We start from the raw sequence: 22,910 nt of genomic DNA on the forward strand, positions 1-22,910 counted from the left end.
TAATTGCAGACTAACTGTCCTCAATAATAATAGCCACAGAAAAGCAATTCCCTGGCTCCAAAACCATTTTGGCTTTGTTTCTACCAAGAAAAGAGTGAAATAAAACAAAAAGCTAACCATATCCCAGTCCCTACAGACAGAATATACAAAAGAAAAAGATTGCGCTCCAAATGGGAAAACAATTAACCAAGGGCTCGTAGCTAGAACAAAATCACCATCTCTTTGATACACCAATGTTAACCAACCCTGGAATATACACCCCCCCCCCCCCCTCCTGGGTATGCACTCACCATCACAATACTTGTACTTTTAGCTCATCAGTACTTAAAGTACGTCTCCATGTGTGTCCGACCGGTCCCGCAAAGTTATAGGTCCAGCTTCAAGTTCCAGTACAATAAAAAGCATTTTTTACTAGAACTTGAAGTTGGACCTATAACTTTGCGGGATCGGTCGGACACACGTGGAGAAGTACTTCACGTACTGATGAGCTAAAGTACAAGTATTGTGACGGTGAGTGCATACCCAGGAGGGGGGGTACGACTGTCAATCCAATTGGTGGGCACGTCCTGGTGGAGTGCAAGTAGTGGTGATAAGGGTCCTTTTTATAAAACGTTATTCAGCACTATGTGCGGCCTTTTGATTATATTCCAGTATTGATCAGTGTACCTCTGTGGTGGGGGTCACGTGATTGAAGAGCGTGGTGTGTTTGGTTAACATTACAGAAAGAATATAAAAAAGCCCCATACCTGGAAAATCATTCAGACTCTCAAGAGAGGCAAATCCTGAGTGCCTACAGACTTAGTGCTCACAACCGTAAAATCTGGGAGAGACAGACAGATGTACAAACCCAGGGAGAATATACTAGGCCAGCATTGTGAGCAGAAGGCCTTTGAAGATGAGATTTGCGTCTTGCTGCACTGCCCCACATATACTGCAAATGGAGAAACCTTGTTTAAGAAATTGATGGAACTATTTCCTGACTTTTACATATTAGAGGTTGAGAGAAATCTCTACATTCTAATAGAAGAAGAGGAATCCTGTTCAGTAAGCCAGCACCTATTCAGCAAGGAGTCTTTGGGCTAGACTCCCTAACACTGCTACTGCCTACTGAGTGACACTATGTCACACCATGCCACTGACTGAGCGAAAACATAAATGAACTGTAAACCTAAAAATGTCCACAAACTGCTTACCCATTGTACCCCTACATCACCCCCTTCCATGCCCCCCATTTCCTCTTGCTTTGGCAATGCCTATATGAGTATTGGCGATGCCAATATAGCTATTTTTGATTTGTAAAATCTCTGTAATCAAAAAGACACAAAATCTTCAAAATCTATCTAATCTACCTTTCATCCAAAAGAATGTGAGCCAACCTTTCCCCCCTATTGTTATTATACCTCCTTCGGGGGTAAATAGTTTGTCCCTTCTGGCCCCCTTCAGCGTATAGGCACAAGGAGAATGTGAGCAGATGAGGGGACTGAACCAAGGAGTGTGACCTAGCCGGAGCTGCTATCCACTTGAGTAGTAGGAGGGCAGTTTGAAGATGTATGGTAGTTTGCCTAATATTGGCAACCCATATCTGTGAGTGCCAAGTTATATTTTTGACCTAGTCATCCTTGCATTTAAGAATAATACGCCAGGCCTGGCTCTGCCCTTTTGTCTTCATAGCATTATAATTAAGCATCTTACTGCCCAAAATCTGGCCCATCATTACAGCTGTATTCTAGCCAGCCACCAGTCTCACTGGTGATATCCTATCTTCTACATGCAAAAATTCCAAAAGGTCCACACACTGAGTCAAAAATAAACATGGTTTATTTACAAACTATACCAGACGTCCATTCCAGCCACCATCGATACCAAGGTATTAGCAGAATTGGTACCATTCTGCTAATACCTTGATAAAGGGGATCCACGGGGTCTCCAAAATAGTCATTGGTGGACGTCTGGTATATTTTGTGAATAAACCACACTTATTTTTGACTGAGTGTGCAGACCAGACCTCTTGGAAATTTCTGTCATTGTACTGGTCCTGCACCTCGCATCTTCCAATGCTATGCAACTCTCTCTCTCTCTGCCTATCTTCTACATGGGGCTACAATATCACCCGTGCTTAGAAGCACTGTTTGAAAACTTTCTAAGATGTTCCCTGATGCATCTGTTCTTTTTTTTTTTATTATTGTCTTATTGCTTGGGGTAATTTGTCTCGCTACATCAGTGTTTACAGTACAAATGACAGACCATTAGCCCATACTTCTCTGTACTATGCTAAAATGCTGATAAGGTCTGCAGAAGTATGAAGAGGAGTGTGGAGAGGTACTTTTGAAGGGAAGGAACACAACAGAGAAGGGAGATGGTGCTTTAGAAGCAAAGTTCAGCACATACTGGAGCTAGGCATAGTGCATCAGCTTATTGTGTACATACCCAGGTTTGACATAGCATTATTATATAGTGGGGTCAAAAAAAGTAGTGCAGGTATACTGGGTTATTGTTCCAAGGTTCCTATTGCAGTAAATTATTTTAATCAGACTTAAATGTTCCCTTATATACAGTTAGTGCACTAATGCTGGCCACAAACGTTAATTTGTTAAAACAATTACATTTATGTAAAATTGAACTGACACATGAAGTGCAGTTTGATAGCATTGAATCAAATTGATTTCTTTTGGAACATTTTTGTTAGTTTAAGAATACCCCATTCATATTTGAGCGTTTGAGGCCAGTATATCAATTTAATTATCTGCATTTTAGATGTATAAAACTGGTCTGAAATGAACAACTATGAACAAGCCCTAAAAATGTACCCGCAAAAAGTCTACTTTTGCAGGCCGCCTGCTGTACTCTTTCTCCATGCTGTTCTCCATGCTGTCCCTTTAAAGGGAACCTAAACTGAGAAGAATATGGATTTTTCTTTTAAATTAATACCAGTTCCCTGACTCTCCTGTTGAACCCGTGTCTCTAATACATTTAGCCACAGCCCCTGAACAAGCATACAGATCAGGTGCTCTGACTGAAGTCAGACTGGATTACCTGCATGCTTGTTTCAGGTGTGTGATTCAGCCACCACTGCAGCCAAAGAGATCAGCATGACTGGTATTGTTTAACAGGAAACATCCATATCCCTCTCAGTGTAGGTTCCTTTTAAGGAACATGATCAGCAACTGGTATTGTTTAACAGGAAACATCCATATCCCTCTCAGTGTAGGTTCCTTTTAAGGAACATGGTGGACATTTTTCAGACTGCAGTGTTTTGAATACAGTATACAGAAATCATTCTAGGCCTTGAGTCTTAAAATCCTTTTTTCCCTTCCACAGCAACATTTTTTTATGTGTACCACTAGGACATCTTGTGGCACTGCATTCTGGGAAACAGAAACAGAGGCTCCATTACTGCCTCCTCCCCCCTAGCTGCATCCCTCTGTGTGTGTAACCTCGTGTGGTAAACTGCCATTTATAAAACGTCTCGGGCTTCCTTCCACAGCCTCTGGAACAGGAATATATAATAGGCTTATAATATAAACCTGCTTGTTAGAATCAAAAGAACCTGCAAAATTATCCACCAAATGGATTGAAGAAAAATAAAAAAAAATAAAAAAATATTGAACTTTTTTTTTTCAAAAACTATGAACACCGCCACGTTTATTGCAATATCAGTGTGAGCAGCAAGGTGCGTGATTTTGTGGGAAAAGTAATTCTACCCAAAAAATAAAGTCTCTGAATTCAAAAACAAGTAATACCTCAGGACAAGATATGTTCTAGCTATGTTCCAATGAGGAGTCCGTGAATAGTCTCTATATCACAATTGCAGATAGATGTTGCGTGGTGAGCCACTGTTGACCATAAACATTTTTTTTGTTTGTTTGTATAGTTATTTGATCATCTGTGCTTTCTTGAAATCTATCTTTTTCTGATAGAGGTGCAAGTTGGCTGGCCAAATAAGTGCAAAGTTCAGCATGTCATCACCTTAAAATGTTGATTTTTCTTCTCAAATTCATTGAATTCCCTTCCAAAGCCTTTTTTTCCTTTTGGTAGCCAGCCTGTGCCGCAGACAACTAAGTTGTTCTTGATGTTGTGATGTCCTCTTATGCTGCATAAATTAATTCCTAAATAGACCTTTTGTATAACCATTTTCATGCCCAGTAGAGTACCGGTGCCAACAACCAACATTAACCAAAACTGATTTTTCAGCCAGCAGTAACCAGCTTCAGCAATAACTGAACTCCTCAAGCAACAGATGAGATTTGTCGCTGCTCCTCCTGTTCTCCCTCTGCATCACCCATTAGTGGTTGGCGCTTCTTTAACTCCCTATGATACTTTGCCATCAGGGAAGCGTAGATGCAACCATAAGCGGCTGCCACCACCATCATGATGCAGACCACGCCACAAACCACCCCTGCTATGATCACAGTGCCTATGGCTCGCCGGACGCTGGCTGGTCGATACCTCTGCTTTTGTGGACAGTCTGGACTTGGGTCTGGCTCGGCAAGGGCGGGGTTTGACTTAGTGCAAGGTGGGGCCGATCTGTCTGCTGGTCCAGAGCTGTTTTCATCTTCTAGCTGCAAGCAGTAGTTAAACATCTCCACAGGGACACTCCTCATGTCCCTCCCCCGCAGTTCCTTGGGAAGAGTGCACTGTAGTTCGTCAATTTTACCACCTGTAGAGGCAGACCACATAGAAATGACAGTTATGGAGAATTTAAAAACATTGCATAAATCAAAAATTAATTTCCTGTTAAATAATTTCCTTTTCCATATTGCAAAAAAATGCAACTTTTTTTTTTAAGCTAACTTTTTTGTGCATGTAAAACAATGTTCTATTAAATACATATAAAATAATTGAACTGTGCTTTTCAAAGTGACAATGAATGCAGAACAAATGATCAGTGAGGTAATTCATGCACCATATAATTGAACGAAAAGTGTGTGTTACATTTGGCAGTGCTGCCTATTTTAATTCACACACCCGCATACAGGAGCCCGTATACTGTCCCTGAGGGAACAACTAACAGCTTCTGGTGGCCACTAGCCCAGCTATTAAATAACTGTTGATTCCTAGCAATTCTCACACAGCCCTCCTCTCTGCTGATTGCATGGAATGATTTGTCTCACAGAGGTTACAACCTTATAAATAATAAGAAGACACATTATTTTCATTTGTGTTTCTGCAGTCTAGCTAGAACATACTTTATGAAACCATTTTCATATTTGTGTTGAGTATAATTTTATAGAGTTTTTTTTAGGAAGGCAGCATTGCTTTGCCTGATTCAGTGCAACGCTGTGGCCTGTCGATCTACTACCGCTCCTGATCGGTTGATCTCTCCATCAGGTACGATTGAACAATTCAATTGAGTTTGGGCAAAAATCAATCTAGCGGTTTATCGGACCGGCATATTAGGGCATGGAAGTTGACAGGAGAAATCGATACGTGTATAGACACCTTAGGCGAGCCCTATTGTAGTTCCCATTGTAACCACCAGAGTGACGTCTCCTGCCCATACTGAGTAGTAGGGAGGAGTTTGAAATTGCTCAAAAGTACTTTTCTTCTGACCGCAAAGAATGATGGATTGTCACAAGTTTCACCAAAATGTGTTTTTTTTTCTCCTGCCCTTTAGCTGTAAAGGGAACCTAAACCGAGAAGGATATAGATTTTTCCTTTTAAAATAATATTAGTTGCCTGACTCTCCTGCTGATCCTGTGTCTCTCCAATATATTTAGCCACAGCCCCTCAACAAGCATGCAGATCAGGTGCTCTGACTGAAGTTAGACTGGATTAGCTGCATGCTTGTTTTAGGTGTGTGATTTAGCCTCTACTGCAGCTAAAGAGATCAGCAGGACTGCCAAGCAACTGGTATTGTTTAAAAGGAAACATCCATATCCCTATCAGTTTAGGTTCCCTTTAATGCATTTTGCAAAACTGTGTTTTCGCCGTACCCATATTTTTTGCAAATATTGTCATTTGTACGAAAATGACTTCTCATACCCAATGACATTAATGCATTTGGTGAGAATGTGTTTTCACATGCCAGCATTTTTATGTGTATATTCTCACCTGTATGGAAATGTGGCATTTTTTCAAACGTGGCAAAAAAGAAAATGACTATATTTGCTCATCATTAGCAGTTCACATGTGTATATATACAGTCACCAAAAGCGTTCACAAAAGATAATTTCACAGTTATCTCAAGTGTGTATGGGCCTGATACGCGACAAAGCGGTAAAATTGCTATGCGTAGGCGACGTATGTCAATTTTACCAGTAGTAAAGGCATAGGGCAGTGTGTGTTACCCCATTAGTGCACTGTGCGCTACTGGGGTTATGTGCATGTTGCTGTGTTAATATGGCGTACAGGCGTAGCATATTGCATATTAACATAACAATGTGCATACTACCTGTGCATGGCAATTTTACAGCTGCGTTGTGCATCAGGCCCTATGTAGATGAATTCTCCCATGCCAAATTTTCCTTGTCCTGTTTTCTCCCATGCGTAGCTTCCCTGTCCCTTATTCTGCTGACCCCTGTTTCCTTAACCCATGCAGTACATTTTACATGTGTTTCTACCAGACTAGAATTTCGCCAAGTAACAGCACCCCCTCAGTGTAGCAACTGATTGTTACTTATTGGTGCCTGGTGGCTGTGACTGTTATGAAAATGTTTTATAACTGGATAAATTAGCAAAAAGGGGAAGTTTACTAAAGGTAAAATCATCAATTTACCCACAATTTTGTCACCTAATACTAGAACTAACCACCCAGCCATGCGGATAACCACCATACCGCTATGCTTAGTAGCAGCACATAGACAAAGTAGTCTTGGTTCTTTTGTATTGCCTTAAAACATTTCTATATGACTGGGAATTTCCCTTTTACTATCCTCTTGTTAGGAGCGTCATTGTTTTCGCAGCATTTAATTGTCACAGATGTAACAGCAGCCGGTGTTGTGCCAGACCGACGATAATTATCTCCAGGCGCGGTGACAGCACACAGGTGTGCGAGGCTTCCTACAGAATCATTTCACTAACTTGCCTTAGAAAGTGGTTCTGTGCAGAGTGGTAATTAGCGTTAAGCGAATTCATCAACATTCCTTCCACTGCCACCGTAGCAGCCTGGTGATCTGTAATCTTATGGCGGCCTTAAAGGAGAATTCCGCAGTGTATTCAATACAATATATTACCAACACAACGTCTTTTGCAATTAATTTTCATGTGCTTCCGTCCTTGGTTATCATCTGCTTTGAAAGCTCGGTAAACACAGTCCTGGTCTTTGTCCAAGTTTAAATACGCTTTCAGAAGGAGTTTCTACAGTAAGGCCTCTTTTAGATGGGAGGTTGATCTGCGCACTTGTCAGGCAGCTCAGCGTCCCATCTGCCGCCCAGACGCGATTTGGATGCAATTTAAATGCAGCCAAATGGCAGCAACTGCAACACCACGCGTGTCACGGCTTGATACATGATGGTGTTCCCTGGGGGCAGAGAACCGCTACCTGTTGGGTCTGAGCATTGCTGCGGCCGTTATCAGATGTGATTCCATGGAGGGCCGCCTAGCAAGCGGGGGTTCCAAGAGCTAACAAGAGTCGAGGTGGTGCCAGAGCCCTAATTGCTGTGCTAATTATTGCTATTATTTAAACATTTTTGTATCACTGACGTAATGCTACGCAATTTCTATTGCTAAGGAATTGGTAGGTGGACCGACCGTTCACTTTCATGTTATTCCTATTTCATGCTCAACCCAATTCCACTTAAACACAAAATAGAACAAGGCAAAGTCTAATAGTAATTGGGTTAATATGTGACTATAAACCATGCATAGAAGTAAAGTGGTAGCCAGAATTTTTATTCATGAGCAAAATGTCCAGTGCAGGATTGTGCATGTCCAATGCTTGTTCTTGGTCCTCTAGATAAAGCTAGTGAACAGGTCAGTCAGGTATGGCCATGTGACTACCAAAGTAAGATGCACAATACTGTAAATAAAATATCACATTTCCCAGAAAAGGTGTTCTCTAAGTGCCAACATAGAATTGTAGTTCACAGAAAGAGGAAGCTGAGCAGTTGTAATACCTTAAAACTACTCCGTAGACCATAGAGGTCCTGAAAGGATAGGTGAACAGCTGCAGCCAAGTACAACTACACAATGGGATTGGAATATGAATGGTTTATTTCCAAAATAATACTTATATTTTGCACTACTCATCATACTCAATTGCTTTAAGACTCTGCCTTTGTTCAATTTAGAATTAATTAGGCTTTAAAGTGTACCTGAGCCAAAGCTTTGGTACACAATGAGATATTTACCTAAAGAGAGGGAAGCCGCAGGATCCTACCTAAAGAGAGGGAAGCCACAGGATCCTAGCTAAAGAGAGGGAAGCCGCAGGATCCTACCTAAAGAGAGGGAAGCCGCAGGATCCTACCTAAAGAGAGGGAAGCCGCAGGATCCTACCTAAAGAGAGGGAAACCGCAGGATCCTACCTAAAGAGAGGGAAGCCGCAGGATCCTACCTAAAGAGAGGGAAGCCGCAGGATCCTACCTAAAGAGAGGGAAGCCGCAGGATCCTACCTAAAGAGAGGGAAACCGCAGGATCCTACCTAAAGAGAGGGAAGCCGCAGGATCCTACCTAAAGAGAGGGAAGCCGCAGGATCCTACCTAAAGAGAGGGAAGCCGCAGGATCCTACCTAAAGAGAGGGAAGCCGCAGGATCCTACCTAAAGAGAGGGAAGCCGCAGGATCCTATTGAGGCTTTCCGCAGTGCTTTGATGTCCCCCCTTTTTGAGCGTGGCCCCTCGGAATATTGGTAACAAGGCATTGTCAACAATCATATCGGGGCCGCTCACCTCCTCTTCCGTCATCGCGGCCACGTCTGTGCATGCGCAGTAATCCGGAACCACTCATGTATGAGCGGCTCCGTGCTACTGCTAAAGCTTGGCCATGCTCGTGGGGTTACTGCATGGCCGCGCTCTCAACAGGCGAGCGGGGGGGGGGCGGCCGTGCTGAGTAAGGGGGAAATCGGAGCATGGAGGGAAGCCTCAGTAGAATTTTTATAAGGGGATGAGGATGGCAGCCTCCTCCAGCACTTCAATGTTCCCTTTTACACTATTCACAAGTGGTGTTTTTGTGTGTTTGCTTGGTATGTACAAAGCCTAAGGGCTCTTTCACACCGAATGTGTCAAGTAGCATTAAATTGCATTGAAACTGACACACTAATGCAATGCGACTTTTTTCCATAGCGATGTGACTTTTTCTCTGTTTGCAGCCCACACCTACTGTATTGCAATGCGACAAAATGGTGCGTTGAGACCAAATGCATAGTTGCTGTGGGTTATGCGTCAGTGTGCGTCATGATGCACTAATGTTAACAAATGGCAATGCAAGTTTGTCTGAAAATGTGTGTAAGAGCTGCGTAATATGTTGGCGCTTTATAAATACAATAAATAATAATAATAATAATGACCAATACTCACCTCTTCAAGAAGGTCTACCTCACCTGGCCGATGTGCTAACTCTCTGCTTAGAACCTCTCAATTTCACCACCCCCTCCCTTTGGATTGTAAGCCTTTGGCAGGTCCTTCCTCTTTGTGTATCCTACCTGATCATGCATTCTGCCCACAGAATAACATAAACTTGAAATACTTGGACTACTACTCCAGTGTATGATCTGGTACTTGTGTGCCTTGCTGCTTACTAACTGTATTGTGTTGTCAGTCACCCTTATTATCATTGTCTTTAACCTTATTTATTGTAAAGTGCTGCATAATATGTTGGCGCTATATAAATCCAATAAATAATAATACTGACCTCACATGCTCACCAAAACTAGAACAACTCAGTACACTGTGTGTTTGGATTAGAGGGCTTTCTGTATTTAAGCATGGCTCCTAAAGATGTAGTGGGTTATTCTAATCTTGATACTGGGGATGCCTTTTTTGTTCAGTTCATTTGTTTGTTTTCTATTAGTAAATGTAGTCTACATCTACAGCAGCCCCCCTCTTCCACTGCTGTATTTGGTCAGGTTACTGTTTAGACCAGACAAAATCCTTGATTCTGCTGAGCATGGAAGTGCACTTTGGACACCTACCTCTGTAAGAGAACCACTCCATCCAATGCTTGAAGTCTCGCAGATTGCAGTCACATTCCCAAGGATTGTCCCCCAACTGTATGTTCTCCAGGCTGCTCAAAGGTTCAAAGGTCATCCTGTCCAGACTCTGTAACCGATTAGAACGCAATGACATCCAGTGTAGTGTAGAGAGGTCATCAAAGAGTCCTGGGGGTAACTGTGATACGAAATTTAGGGACAGGTCCAGTCTACGAAGCTGCAACAATCCCTGAAAAAGGTCTCGTTCTACACTGCGGATGCTGTTGTTCCGCAGTCGAATCTCCGTAAGGTTCCCTAGCTCCGCAAAGAGTCCTGCAGGTAACTGGTCCAGGAAATTATTGGAGAGGTCCAACCGGTGCAAAGAAGTCAAATTGGAAAAAGGTCCACCAGGAAGGGAGCTTATACGGTTGTTGAGCAGTAAGAGAATCCGAGTGTCCTGGGGAAGGTCAGTCGGTATTGATGTGAGTCCTCGCCCACTGCAGTCCACCTCCATGCTATTTGCATTACATATGCAAGATGGAGGGCAGGAGATGATTGAGGAGGCAACACACAAGGACAGCGAGCAGACCAGCACTGAAAGATAAAGTAGGTTGTCACATTACTGAAGATAACAGAAGAAAAATGAACACAGAACGAAGAGATAAAAAAACGAAATTCCAGCTGTAAGATAGACCTTCCATTATAAATGAACACACAGATCATGATACAGTGGACATATGCAGTTGCCGACTACCTCAAGGAAGTCTTCGTCACACTGTGGGTGTTACAAAGACATTATCATTTTGAAGGAGATCTCAGCATTGTAAGAAGGGAAGAGGCACAAATTACTGCAAGGAAATATATTCAGTTTGGAGAGGGCATATGCTTTAGAAATGGGTCAGAAATGGGGAGGGTGGTTATAGTAAGTTTGAGGGGATATTGGTATTCATGCTAGGTTTGTGAGGGGTAATGGTGGTTAGTAGTTCTTGGTGGAAGTGTGTGTGTGTGTGTGTGTGGGGGGGGGGGGGGGGGGGCTTCCTAGCCTTGGAAGAGGAACTGCTAGGGGGTTATGCGATTTGTGATAAGTAGAATTACTATGGGGGGATAGTACATAGCACCAGGGAACTCACACTTGTTTTGTAGAGGTAGTATTATTTAGTACTAGGGTGGTTATTTTAGCTTTGCAGGTGGAACAGTATTTATATCATTGGGAGGGATGTTATGCTCAGTTTTGAAAATGCTGAAATAGTATTTTACACTGGTTGGGTTATGAAGGGTGTTGAGAGCATTTTAGCTAGGCTTAGGGCGGAGTCACACTACAAGAGCTTTTTAAATGCTAGAGATTTTAAAAGCTCTTGCTAATGCAATGCTTTGGGGGATTTTTACAAATCACATCAATTTAGTGTGAACACACACATAGGATAACATTAGCAAGAGCTTTTTTAAAATCACAAAGCTCTTGGAATAGCTCTTGTAGTGTGAACGAGCCCTTGGGCATGTAGGCTGGTCCGGCCGCCTCTGAAGAGAATCTAGTGTGTGTACAGTTGTATCACCAAAAAGATTGTAGTGCTGGATCATCTAGGATAGATACATTGTTCCCCTCCTTACCCCGATGCTCTGTCGTGCACTTTGTCATTGTGCTTCCTCTACCGCCATAGCAAAAGACTGCATTGTTGGGCTGTAGCCTAGCGATGCGTTTGTACAGCACTCTGCCCTAAACTGTCTTCCTAGGGATCAAGTTCCAATACCCGTGGGCAACAGTCATTGTGTGCAACTTTACAGTCATTAGTTTCTGAGCATAACCACAACAGATCATGATTTACCTTGTGACCATTTTGGTATTAAATCAACCAAGTCATTGATCTTATTGTGCCTGGTCATCATCAGATAACATGAGCAGGCTGCGGTGGCTCTTTTACACCCGTACAGACAGAAGATATGAACACAGAAAGAGCTGCATTACATCGGATCCCTCTGGAGATTTGTCAGTGAATATCAAACGTTTCAGGGTTGGAAGAGCCCCAAGCTGGAAGTGTGCCGCTCATCCACTTCTGTGCTGTTGCCGCCGGCCGCTGTGACTGCGTATAAATATACCAATGTGCAGCCAGGAAACCACAATCCCTTTAAAGGGCAATACATGTTTATGTATACAGAGTCTAAAATGAAATGTGACGTTGAGGTTTACTTTACTTTAGAATGGGACTAAGACCTCCCTGTTTTAATGCATAATATTTTCCTAGGCATGTGACATACAGTATAGGGAGAGAGGAGGAGAAGGAGGACTTTGCCTGTGTATGAGTGATGCTCATTCATTTTCCAACAACATGAGGTGACTAACTGCTCGGAAGCAGGTAATTTGGGCACCCACTAGCGGTGAAAGTTTGGGCTCCGGCATAGAGGCCCATTGTAATTATTGGGAAGGAGGGGAAATTTGGACACCCGCTGCGCCTGATAAATATCGGGAATATGGGGAGTTTAAAAGAAAAATACTGGTGGTGGGGACGGTTTAGGTTCGCCGTGGGGGAGGAATGGTTAAGATTAGGCAGGGGTTGGTTTGCGGTGATGGGGGGTTGATTTAGGTGAGGCATGGGGGGCTGGTTAAGGTTAGGCATCGGTAGTGGGAGGGTTCAGTGTGAGAATAGGCTTAGGTTTAGCCACTTCACTACGGAGGGGTTTTTCCCCTTCACTACCAGAGCAATTTTCAGCACTCCTTCCATTCATTCCCCTATAACTTTATTACTACTTATCGCAATGAGACAATCTAAATTTCAAATTGTACTATTTGGCCACAGAATGTCCTTGCACATTATTTCCTATTAACGTATACTATAAGTACGCTAGCAGGAATTAATGTGTGGAAATGTTACTTTGGAAGTTATAAATGATCGCGGCATCTCATTGATGCCAGTGATCATTGACACTGGACTTAGATTAATGAATGGGAACTGCACTCCCATTCATTCATCTCCCCTCTAACGGGCGGCGGGAGTGAGTGGCTGCCATCCATAGCCATTGACGATTATCTACATGGCTGGGCAGGAATTGAAGTCCTGTCCAACGTAGATATATTGCAGTAAAGCATGAAAGTGGTTAACTGTAGTAAAATATCGGTATTTAATACAGATATTTTACTATTATTTTTACACTTTAATAGTAAAATATTGGTAGATTTACCAATAGTCTACTATCGGAATTACTGGTGGCCAAAGTTTTCAGGCGCCCTCTTTTGACATAAACCTGCAACGCAACAGGCGACACACTGGCCTTAAGGCTGGTACACACCTTCAATATTGATTGGCCAATTATTGGCCTATTTTACCACCTCCATATATGTTTATGTACACAATCTGCTCATAGTATTAAAAATCTGTTTACACTCATACTACATGGGGGTGGTAAAATTGGATAATTGTTGGCCAATCAAAACTGAAGGTGTGTACCTGGCTTTGTCTAGCCAAGGTTTGTAAATTAGAAGAGTGGCCAAACTACTGTATTTTTTGTTTTTTTTTGCCAGAACAACCAGTTCATTTGTAGTTTCTCCCCATCTAGTTTTGTTTGATGAAAAAACAATTTAAAGAGTACCTGATCCGAAGCTCGGGTACAAAATCAGATCAGATACTTGCCTTGAGAGAGGGAAGCCTCAGGCTCCTATTGAAGCTTCCCCCGCTACTCCATTGTCCCCCCATCTTTGAGCGCACCCCTGAAAGATTAGCAGCTAGGGGCAGCATGGTGGCGTAGGGGGCAGCACGGTGGCGTAGTGGTTAGCTCTCTCGCCTTGCAGCGCTGGGTGCCTGGTTCGAATCCCAGCCAGGGCACTATCTGCAAAGAGTTTGTATGTTCTCTCCGTGTCTGTGTGGGTTTCCTCCGGGCACTCCAGTTTCCTCCCACATTCCAAAAACATACGGATACGTTAATTGGCTCCCCCTAAAAATTGGCCCTAGACTACAGTACTTACACTACATAATATAGACATATGGCAATGGTAGGGATTAGATTGTGAGCTCCTTTGAGGGACAGTTAGTGACAAGACAATATATATATATATATATATATATATATATATATATATATATATATATATATATATATACACATACTGTACAGCGCTGCGTAATATGTCGGCGCTATATAAATACTAAATAATAATAATAATAATTGTCGCTAATCACATCCGGGTCGCACAGCTCCTCTTCCTGTATCATGGCTGCGCAGTATTCGCCTGTGCCGGCCCACGCATGCACAGTGACCTGGAGCCGTGGGCTCTGTGCTACAGCACATGTGCGGGTGGCTTTGCGCGGCTTCTGTTTTTGGGCCCCATCTGTAATGGGAGGGGGGGGGGGGGGAGCGGGGGGCATAGTGTTCAGATGAGCAAGGGAAGCCGCAATAGGATCCTGAGGCTTCCCTCTCTTCAGGGTAAGTGTCTGATTTTAAACCTGAGCTTCGGCTCGGGATCACTTTAAAGAGTTTGAACCATTTCCCTGTTTGTTTCAGAATATCATGCTAGAGCACATATTCACTGTTAAATTACGTTAATGAGAAGTTCCCGACTGATTTCCTTCCTTGCCTTTCAGCTCTGGAGGTGTGTTCAGTTGCCATCAAGGATACCACATGGAATTTACAGTATATGTTGTGTCAGGTTCTGTATTGTTTTTTTTTCCTACAGTCCTAAATTGCACCCGATGTACAAAAGCTGTAGAAGCAAACCTTTTTTGTTTTTGTTATGTGCTATTAGAGAGGAAACAAACCCTTGTTTGGATTGTATCAGATTACAGAAAGGACTGTTAAAAGTTTATCAATTTTATCAAGTTTAGCAATTCTACGATTGAAGACATCTTTTTACCTCCATTGGAGTGGAGTGGAGGGTCATGGGGGTGAATAGTTATTGACCATACTGTGTATGTAACTGTGTTGCGGCTATTAGACGGTAAGCTTATCTTTGCTATGGCCTGATAATATTCAGCTCTGCAGAATGTATTGATGTGTAATTGATTATTACAGTTTTTTCCCTTTTGCATCCATCTTGCTTTAGAAGTAAATCCTTAAAGGGAATCTGAAGTGAAAATAAACTTATGATATAATGATTTGTACGTGTAGTTCTGCGAAGAAATAAAACATTAGCAGCACAGATATGAGTCTCATATTGTTTCCAGTGCAGGAAGAGTTAAGAAACGTTAGTTATCTATGCAAATGAGCTTCTCTGAGCCCTGCGACCAAGGTTTGGCCCTGTCTTCTGAAGCATTTATCTCAACCGTCTCTCACTGTTTGTTTAAGGTTTTTCTGCAGAGGAAAGTTCAAAGGGTCATCAGCTATGCTCGGTTTCATCATTTAAAATTTGTGTAGTATGTAAATTGCAAATATTAGAGAATGATGCAATGTTGTAATAAAAACACCATATAACTGAAAATAAAAATGAGACTATTTTCTTTGCTACTAATGTTGTATTAATTATCTGTACTACACAACCAGTTCATTATACCATAAGTTTTTTTTCGATTTAGTGTCACTTTAAGACCTATATTCACCATTGCAGCCAGCAGGAAGTCAGGCGAAACCCCTCTCCCTCCACCCTTTCATTCTGTGCCCAGATAATGGGTTGGTATCCCGCATCAGTTTTTCAGCCCTGTATTCAGTGAGTTTTGAAGCCATTCTATTTTAAGGTTTGTCTGAAGTTGTGAACAAGGCATTCCAGCAGATGCAGTGAATGTAAATGTTGCTGGAGAGCAGTTTTCATTTTTCATCTGCTGAACCATCAGTGGGCTCTTCATACATATGTGTAACACTGGGTTCAGACTAGGAGATTTGATGCCACATGCAGGGGTGCTAGCTCCTAAGGTTTCTGTGGCCCTAAGCGGCACATCATTTGTGGATACGTCTGACTCTGAACTGCAGGATCTTGCTTGAATAGCATCATCCTGCTGCTTAGTCTGCAGGGGAGTGCAGCACAGACTGAACTCTGAGAAGATTGCAGCCTATAGTAGTGGCAGTCTCTGGTACAGGAAGTGCTTTGGGTCTCCTAAGTGCTTAAAAAGTAAAACGTTTGTCATCAGCTAAAAAAGGCATTTCTACACATGCCTCATACAATAACCTCCAGCACTGATTGCTGCTTAGTAGAGATAGTCAATTAGGTGCAAATAATTTTGACTTACATTTAGATTTCATATAAATTGTATACAACTTGAAATACGACCAATCAAAATAACTTCCCATCTCCACTTGCAGCAGGTTTACAGGTACATAGCTTTATATACACTATGGATCTTTGTCCACAGGAAAACCTATAGGTTTTAAAAAGCAGCACACGTGCATGGTGCCTGGAAAAAAAGCAGGCTGTGAGGTTTTGCATGTGAAATGTACTGTACATCTGTTGTTGTCAATAGTGCTTGTCTTTTTTGGCTTGTAAACTTGTAAATACCTTATATACTCACGTATAAGCCCAATTTTTCAGCACAAAAAAATGTGCTGAAAAGTTTCTTCCTCGGCTTATATACGAGTCAGTGGAGCAGCATGGATGGTGGAACAGGTTTTGTTACTGGCAGAGGAGCATAAGGAGCAGTGATCCTGCTCTTGCCAGCTGGCTTACGGCTGTATCCATCCCCCCATTGCCTGCAACATGGTGTGTAGAGTACGCTGCTCAAGACTACCTTTGTCCCCTTGTGGAGCAGGGCATGCCAACAATGTGTCAGCGGTGCAATGATTGGGTATTCTTCCTGTGTGGCAATCACTGTCTCTCATATGTGACGCCATCTAGTGGCATATTGAGACACAGCTGTATCATCCTTGGGGCACATCTGGCTACTGTGGAAAGAGCTATACTGGGAAGGGGGATTATACACGTGTTAATCGCTTTTTCTTGGTTTCTTAGTGAAAAGTGGGTACCTCGGCTTATATGCGGATCGGCTTATATGCGAGTATATACGGTAATAATTTCATCACGTTTTACCGCACTTATTGGCTATTACGTGGTCCAACCATGCAGACCTAAGACAACTGTAACAGATACTGAATTTGTGGGAGTGGAGTTTCTGGGGAGCATTGGGGGGTCATTACGTGCCTAATTTCAGCAACCAATGTTGTGACTGTATGACAGTATGCTTCAGCCTTAAAGCCCTGCTCTGTTGTGTGACTGTAGAGAGTTAAGTCTAGGAAATTTAGCAGCTTAAGCAGTCCCTACTTCTACATGGCATTTTTTTGTACTTGGGATCATGTGACCAGATGGTTAACTGATCAGAATATGGTCATTATTACTATTACTGTTATGTATCTATGTAGCTCTGACATCTTTTGCAGCACTTTGCAGAGCGCACAGTCCTGTTACTAACTCTCCCTCAGAAGAGCTCACAATCTATAACTATATGCTGCACCAGTCAGTGTCTGTAACCTCTACCATAGTCTAAAGCCAATTTTGGCAGAACCCAATGAACTCATCAGTAGGTTTTTGGATGTAGGAGAAACCCGTTGCAAATGCAGGGAGAACATACAAAACACTATGCAGATAGTCATTGCCAAGATTTAAACCTAGAACTCAAGCCCTGTATGGAGAGAATGCTACACACTTCTGCACCATGCTGCTCTAGTCTAGGTGGCTACTTTATAACAACTAAATTGTGCTTCAATACATGAAGAACCTGGAGTAAAGCTTTACACCATGCATTTATACAATTTACCAGGACCAAAGATTCTGCCATATACTCATACATTCACAGTATTAGAAAGATTCCACCTTATTGTCAGAGTACAGATGGGTGCCACCATGTCAACTTGATTGCAGCTGGGTAAATATTTAGGGGAAGGTTGGTGCCTACCTCTTTGACTGTATCCATGGTGCTGTACAGGACACATATCAAAGGCCAGCCCTGTAGCTAGTGTGCTGGGCTTCTCACCACTAGAATCCCCAATGCATTCTGCCAACAGCCACCTGTAGCCCCTTAACCCCTTATGGGGGGAAGTAGCCTTACAACTGGGATTTAATCTATTAGTTAAGATATTACATTTATTTCTAAAGGAAAATATGTGAATTAATGAATCTTTTCAGCCAGTCTTCCACAACGGTTGTCTTATTTCTCGACATTGTCAATTCACAGAATTTTTTATAGATAGAGGAAGTGTAGGCCTGATTTAAGGGCAATTTATATTCTGAAAGTGCAGGATGCATTGTTGGCACTTGTAACATAATCATATAAAGAATGTCGCTGGATTGAACTTTTATGACATGCCTGGATTTTAAATACAATGTGACTTTCATTAAAAACATGCTGTAGCATGCATCAGCGCTATGGAAGTCATTTTGTAATTTAAAGATAATGATGCAAATTTCTACACATGTACCTGGAAGCTGGAGGCATGAAAATAATTTGTATTCCACAGAGAAAATCATAGATATACTGAAATAATTATGATTGTGTGATGGTGCTATTCTGCTCTGTGGAGTTCCTCTTTAAGTCATCTTGCTTAGCAAGCAAGGCCCCCTGTGCTTGTGTCTCCTTCTACAAGTGTTGACACGTTGGTATTTGCGCTTGTTGAGCCCGCAGTCCCCTGTGCTCGGCATAACACAGTGTTCTGTGACGCTTCTCTCACACCTAGGCAATGAATAATGAATCTGCTGAGGAAAAGCGAAACGCGTGGTATTGTTCAGAGCATAAAGCAGGAGAGATACGAGCCACTTCTAGAATAACAAATGCTTCTTATTAGGAAACTGAGAAAATTGGCAGGTCTTTGTTTGCCATATTAAACTGCCTGTAGCTCAAAAGATATTTTTAGTGACTTCTGCAGCTCCTGCAAAGCGATAGCTGAAGGATCAGTCCACCCTAAATGGTAACCTCAATTATAGATGGAGTCAGGTGGGCCGAATGCGTTCCGGGGTTCCAGCAGCATGACATCTCTGTGGTATCTCTGGAGTATTTCTATAAACATCCTCTGCTTACTACACAGCAGCTAAAGAGGGCATCTCTTGTACGTTACAAACTGTTCCTGTCAAACAGCAGATGGAGTTCTGGACCACTGGACCACAAAGTTTCATTTGCAATCCGTTTCTTACGGCTCTCCTGCCTCTTGACTATCTCCTTCTGGATGTCAGCCAGGTTCCTGAAGCTTAACTTAAAGCGGAATAAAACCCAGCATTTCTACTTTGCTCTAATAGATTATTTACAGCATATTCTATACAACCAGCATTTTTTTTTACTAGAACTGCATTCAAAGGGTTAACACAGGCTTTAGAAGCTTCCCTGCCAGCAGAGCTGGCCGCTTCTGAACTTTACATAATGTTATCTTGTGTTTAATTGTATCAAGTGAGAAGTGTAAACAAAGCCTTCTCTCACACTGCTGGGTCCCCTGAACAAAGTCAGATAAATTCTTTCTGATGCTTTCTGATTAAGTTAGAGGATGAATAAAGCAGTTAATAAATGAAATGCAAAGTCAGCTCTCAGAGTAAAGTAAGTGTACCATTGAAACATATACTTTCTAAATGAATAATAATACTTATGCACAAAAGCAAGTATGATAACGGTATGGCATATAAAAAGTAGGACAACATGTTTTTATTGAATATTATGTCAGGGTTTTATACCGCTTTAAAGGACAACTGAAGTGAGAGGGATATGGAGGCTGCCATATTTATTTCCATCTAAGCAATGCCAGTTGCCAGGCCCTCCTGCTGATCCTCTGCCTCTAATACTATTAGCCATAGCCCCTGAACAAGCATGCAGCAGATCAGGCGTTTCTGACATTAAAGAGAATCTGTACTCTAATATTCTTACACTAAAAAGCATACCATTCTATTCCTTATTTTCTCCTGGGCCCCTCTGTGCTGTTTCTGCCACTCCCTGCTGCAATCCTGGCTTGTAATTGCCAGTTTTAGGCAGTGTTTACAAACAAAAGACATGGCTGCTAACCAGAGTGTGATAGGCTGAGAGGAGAGCTTGGAGAGGGTGTGTAAAGCTTCTGCCTATCACAAGCAGTGCTGCACATTCCACACATTCCAGCCCGAGCCCGACAGTGCGGACAAAGGAAAGAAGATAAGATTTATTACAGAGACAGTGCAACTAGAAAAGGCTGCAGTATGCCAGAGCACATTAGAACAGGTATAGGAACTTATAGGATAGAAGAAATAAGGCTCAAAATTTTGTTACAGTCTCTTTAATGTCAGATCTGACAAGACTAGCTGCATACTACTGCAGAGAAATAGACCAGCAGGGCTGCCAGGCAACTGGTATTGATTAAAAGGAAATAAATATGGCAGCCTCCGTATACCTCTTACTTCAGTTCCCCTTTAAAGTGGTGTATCTCTTTGCAACTAGATATTATTAAAATCCAGCAGTGTTATTAAGCATTAACCGTAGTTTCTCGTACAAAAAAATGAAAATCAAAATATCAGAAGAATGCCCTTTCTCCTACTGCCTGACACCAGTTCCTACCTGTCCTCGTGTAAAAATATCAGATCAGAGAGATGCACTGTTAGCTTAACCTCTGAGCGTTCACATGTCTGTAAAACGTTTTCTGGATTTTATCTTCTGTGCCTGTAGCAGATCTAGACCTGCTGCAGTCATTTGGTAGGAGTAGTAATACGGTGCTAGTAAAAAAGTGCGCGCAGGGATAGTGGACAAAAAGGGCGCCGCCATAGACTGCAATGCAAAATATCGGCTATTTGGCGCCCGACAGGAAAAAAGGGCGCCCGAGAAATAGCGGTTACAGGGATCGTGTTAACAAAAGTTTTCGTTTACAGAATAAGGTTTATAACAAATATCGTTTACAAGTTCATTTTGAGTTTGTGTTATACTTATTTTTTCGTTTTTAAATTTCGCTTATATCAGTTTTTACTTATTATTTAGTTTAAAAATTTCGCTTACAAAAGTATAACAACTAAATTTTCCATTACACTTCTTTGATCATTTAAAAATTTGTTTTCATATGTATAATGCGTAAATACCGTTTTCAACCTTATTGTATTAGAAATGCATCACTTTTGGTATTAACTTTGTTTTTACACTTATAATGCGTTAATTATAGTTACTGAAATATCGCTTTTAATATGACTGTTATTTTAAGGTTGTTTTTACACTTATAATGCGTTTATTATAGTTACTAAAATATCGCTTTTAATGTTACTGTTATTTTAAGATTTCTAATGCTTGTAAGGCTATCTATTGTATTGTATATATTTATATATACTTTTCTCTATTTATAATATTAATGTATACGTGATTTTAAGGCTATTTTAAGGCTATATGTTCTATTACAAATATATAAATTATTTTATTCATGTTATTTGTAGAGAAGTATTTTAAGGATTAAATATATTATTGTTTATATGTGTTTAGGGTGTTTGTGCGGTGGGGATGGTTAGGTTTAGGCATTACCAGGGGGGTCTAGGGGTTAGGGATAGGTACAGGGAGGGTTAGGTATAGTTACAGTATAATATACGCAATCAGGGGGTGGTTAGGGTTAGGCACCACCAGGGGGGGTCTTAGGGTTAGGCACCACCAGGGGGGGTCTTAGGGTTAGGCACCACTAGGGGGAGTCTTAGGGTTAGGCACCACCAGGGGGGTCTTAGGGTTAGGCACCACCAGGGGGGTCTTAGGGTTAGGCACCACCAGGGCGATCTTAGGGTTAGGCACCTCTAGTGGGTGGTTAGGGTTAGGCAACACCAGGGGGGTCTTAGAGTTAGGCACCACCAGGGGGGTCTTAGGGTTAGGCACCACCAGGGGGGTCTTAGGGTTAGGCACCACCAGGGGGGCCTAGGGGTTATGGATAGGTACAGGGAGTGCTCTGTGTGAGAGTAAGGTTAGGTATAGTTACAGCACAATATATGTAATATATACAATTTATTAAATTATATACATTTAAACAAAGAGGGGTCTAGGGGTTAGGGATAGGGAGAGATCTGTGTGAGCCTACAGTTTGGTATAATTACAGTAAAATATCTGTAAAACCTACCATTGCATTGCTATGCTTAATACAAGTGTAAATATCGTTTTTGATATAGACAATATTTGACGTTTCTTTTCAGAATTCGTTTGTTGTTATAGACGGTATTTTGCCATTTCATTTCCGTTTATTGAACCTATTTAGCACTAAATTTTCGTTTACAACCCCTTAAAAGAAAAATATGGTTTTGCATTAAACCTTAAAATTTCGGCTATACCCCGCGCCCTTTTTTCCGGGCGCCCTTTTTTGATACACGCTTAGTAATACACTCTCATAATTATGTTTGTTGCATTCCCAATCAGTTTGAACCACGTCCAGTTACGTCACTTGGGCATGATTGGGAGAGGGATTCATTTTTTACTTTTCAAAAAACACAACTTAGATTTTAATGTATAATTCATGTAAATAACGTTCATTAAATGCCTGGACTTGGACTTAAACATTAGAATATAGTATAATTATAAACCGTTCTCAGAGTCAAGGGATAGAATTGGGGTTAAGGAATAAAATATATTTACCACAAATGACCGTGAAACACTATGAATTTGACTCCACTTTACACCTTAATTATCTTCCTGAACACTCATTTATGACTGTTCATGCTTGTGCTGTGTAAGTTGCAGAACTTACTACTTCATAGTTAGATATTCATGCTGTAAGTTTTTGTTGGGGCAGTTAGAGAGAGTACCACATACTGTACTGAATGTTTTTGCGCTATAGCCAATGCACTTACACAGCTACAACCACTTTCCTTATGATGGGGTTATGACGGAGGTGGTCAGAGTACAGGGAGTCACCAGGCTTGGCACCAGCACCTCTGGGGAGCATATTAGAAAATACAGCCAGGCTGGAGGCCGGTGGGTGTAAGCTGAGCTGTGGGTATGAGAAGTGAGTGAATCCAGAGCCACAATTGGTCCTTTTTAATAATTC

The 22,910-nt window shown here is 41.8% G+C and overlaps 2 protein-coding genes across 14 annotated transcripts in view; one reads left to right on the forward strand and one right to left on the reverse strand.

Annotated features, from left to right (window-relative positions):
• CACNA2D4 (calcium voltage-gated channel auxiliary subunit alpha2delta 4) overlaps positions 1 to 22,910 on the forward strand; it is a 394,977-nt gene that overhangs the window by 209,443 nt on the left and 162,624 nt on the right. The window lies entirely within an intron of this gene.
• LRTM2 (leucine rich repeats and transmembrane domains 2) overlaps positions 492 to 22,910 on the reverse strand; it is a 99,809-nt gene continuing 77,390 nt past the window's right edge. For all 4 annotated transcript variants that reach the window (XM_068277231.1, XM_068277232.1, XM_068277229.1 and 1 more), the window contains exons 3-4: positions 10,065 to 10,655; positions 492 to 4,657 (exon numbers count right to left, since the gene is read on the reverse strand). In XM_068277231.1, the coding sequence (XP_068133332.1) occupies positions 4,227 to 4,657; positions 10,065 to 10,655 (1,022 nt within the window). In that variant the 3' untranslated portion in view covers positions 492 to 4,226. The remainder of the gene's footprint in view (positions 4,658 to 10,064; positions 10,656 to 22,910) is intronic.

The sequence above is a fragment of the Hyperolius riggenbachi genome, chromosome 3 (assembly GCF_040937935.1).
Source record: "Hyperolius riggenbachi isolate aHypRig1 chromosome 3, aHypRig1.pri, whole genome shotgun sequence".
In the NCBI taxonomy this organism is placed as follows: Eukaryota; Metazoa; Chordata; class Amphibia; order Anura; family Hyperoliidae; genus Hyperolius; species Hyperolius riggenbachi.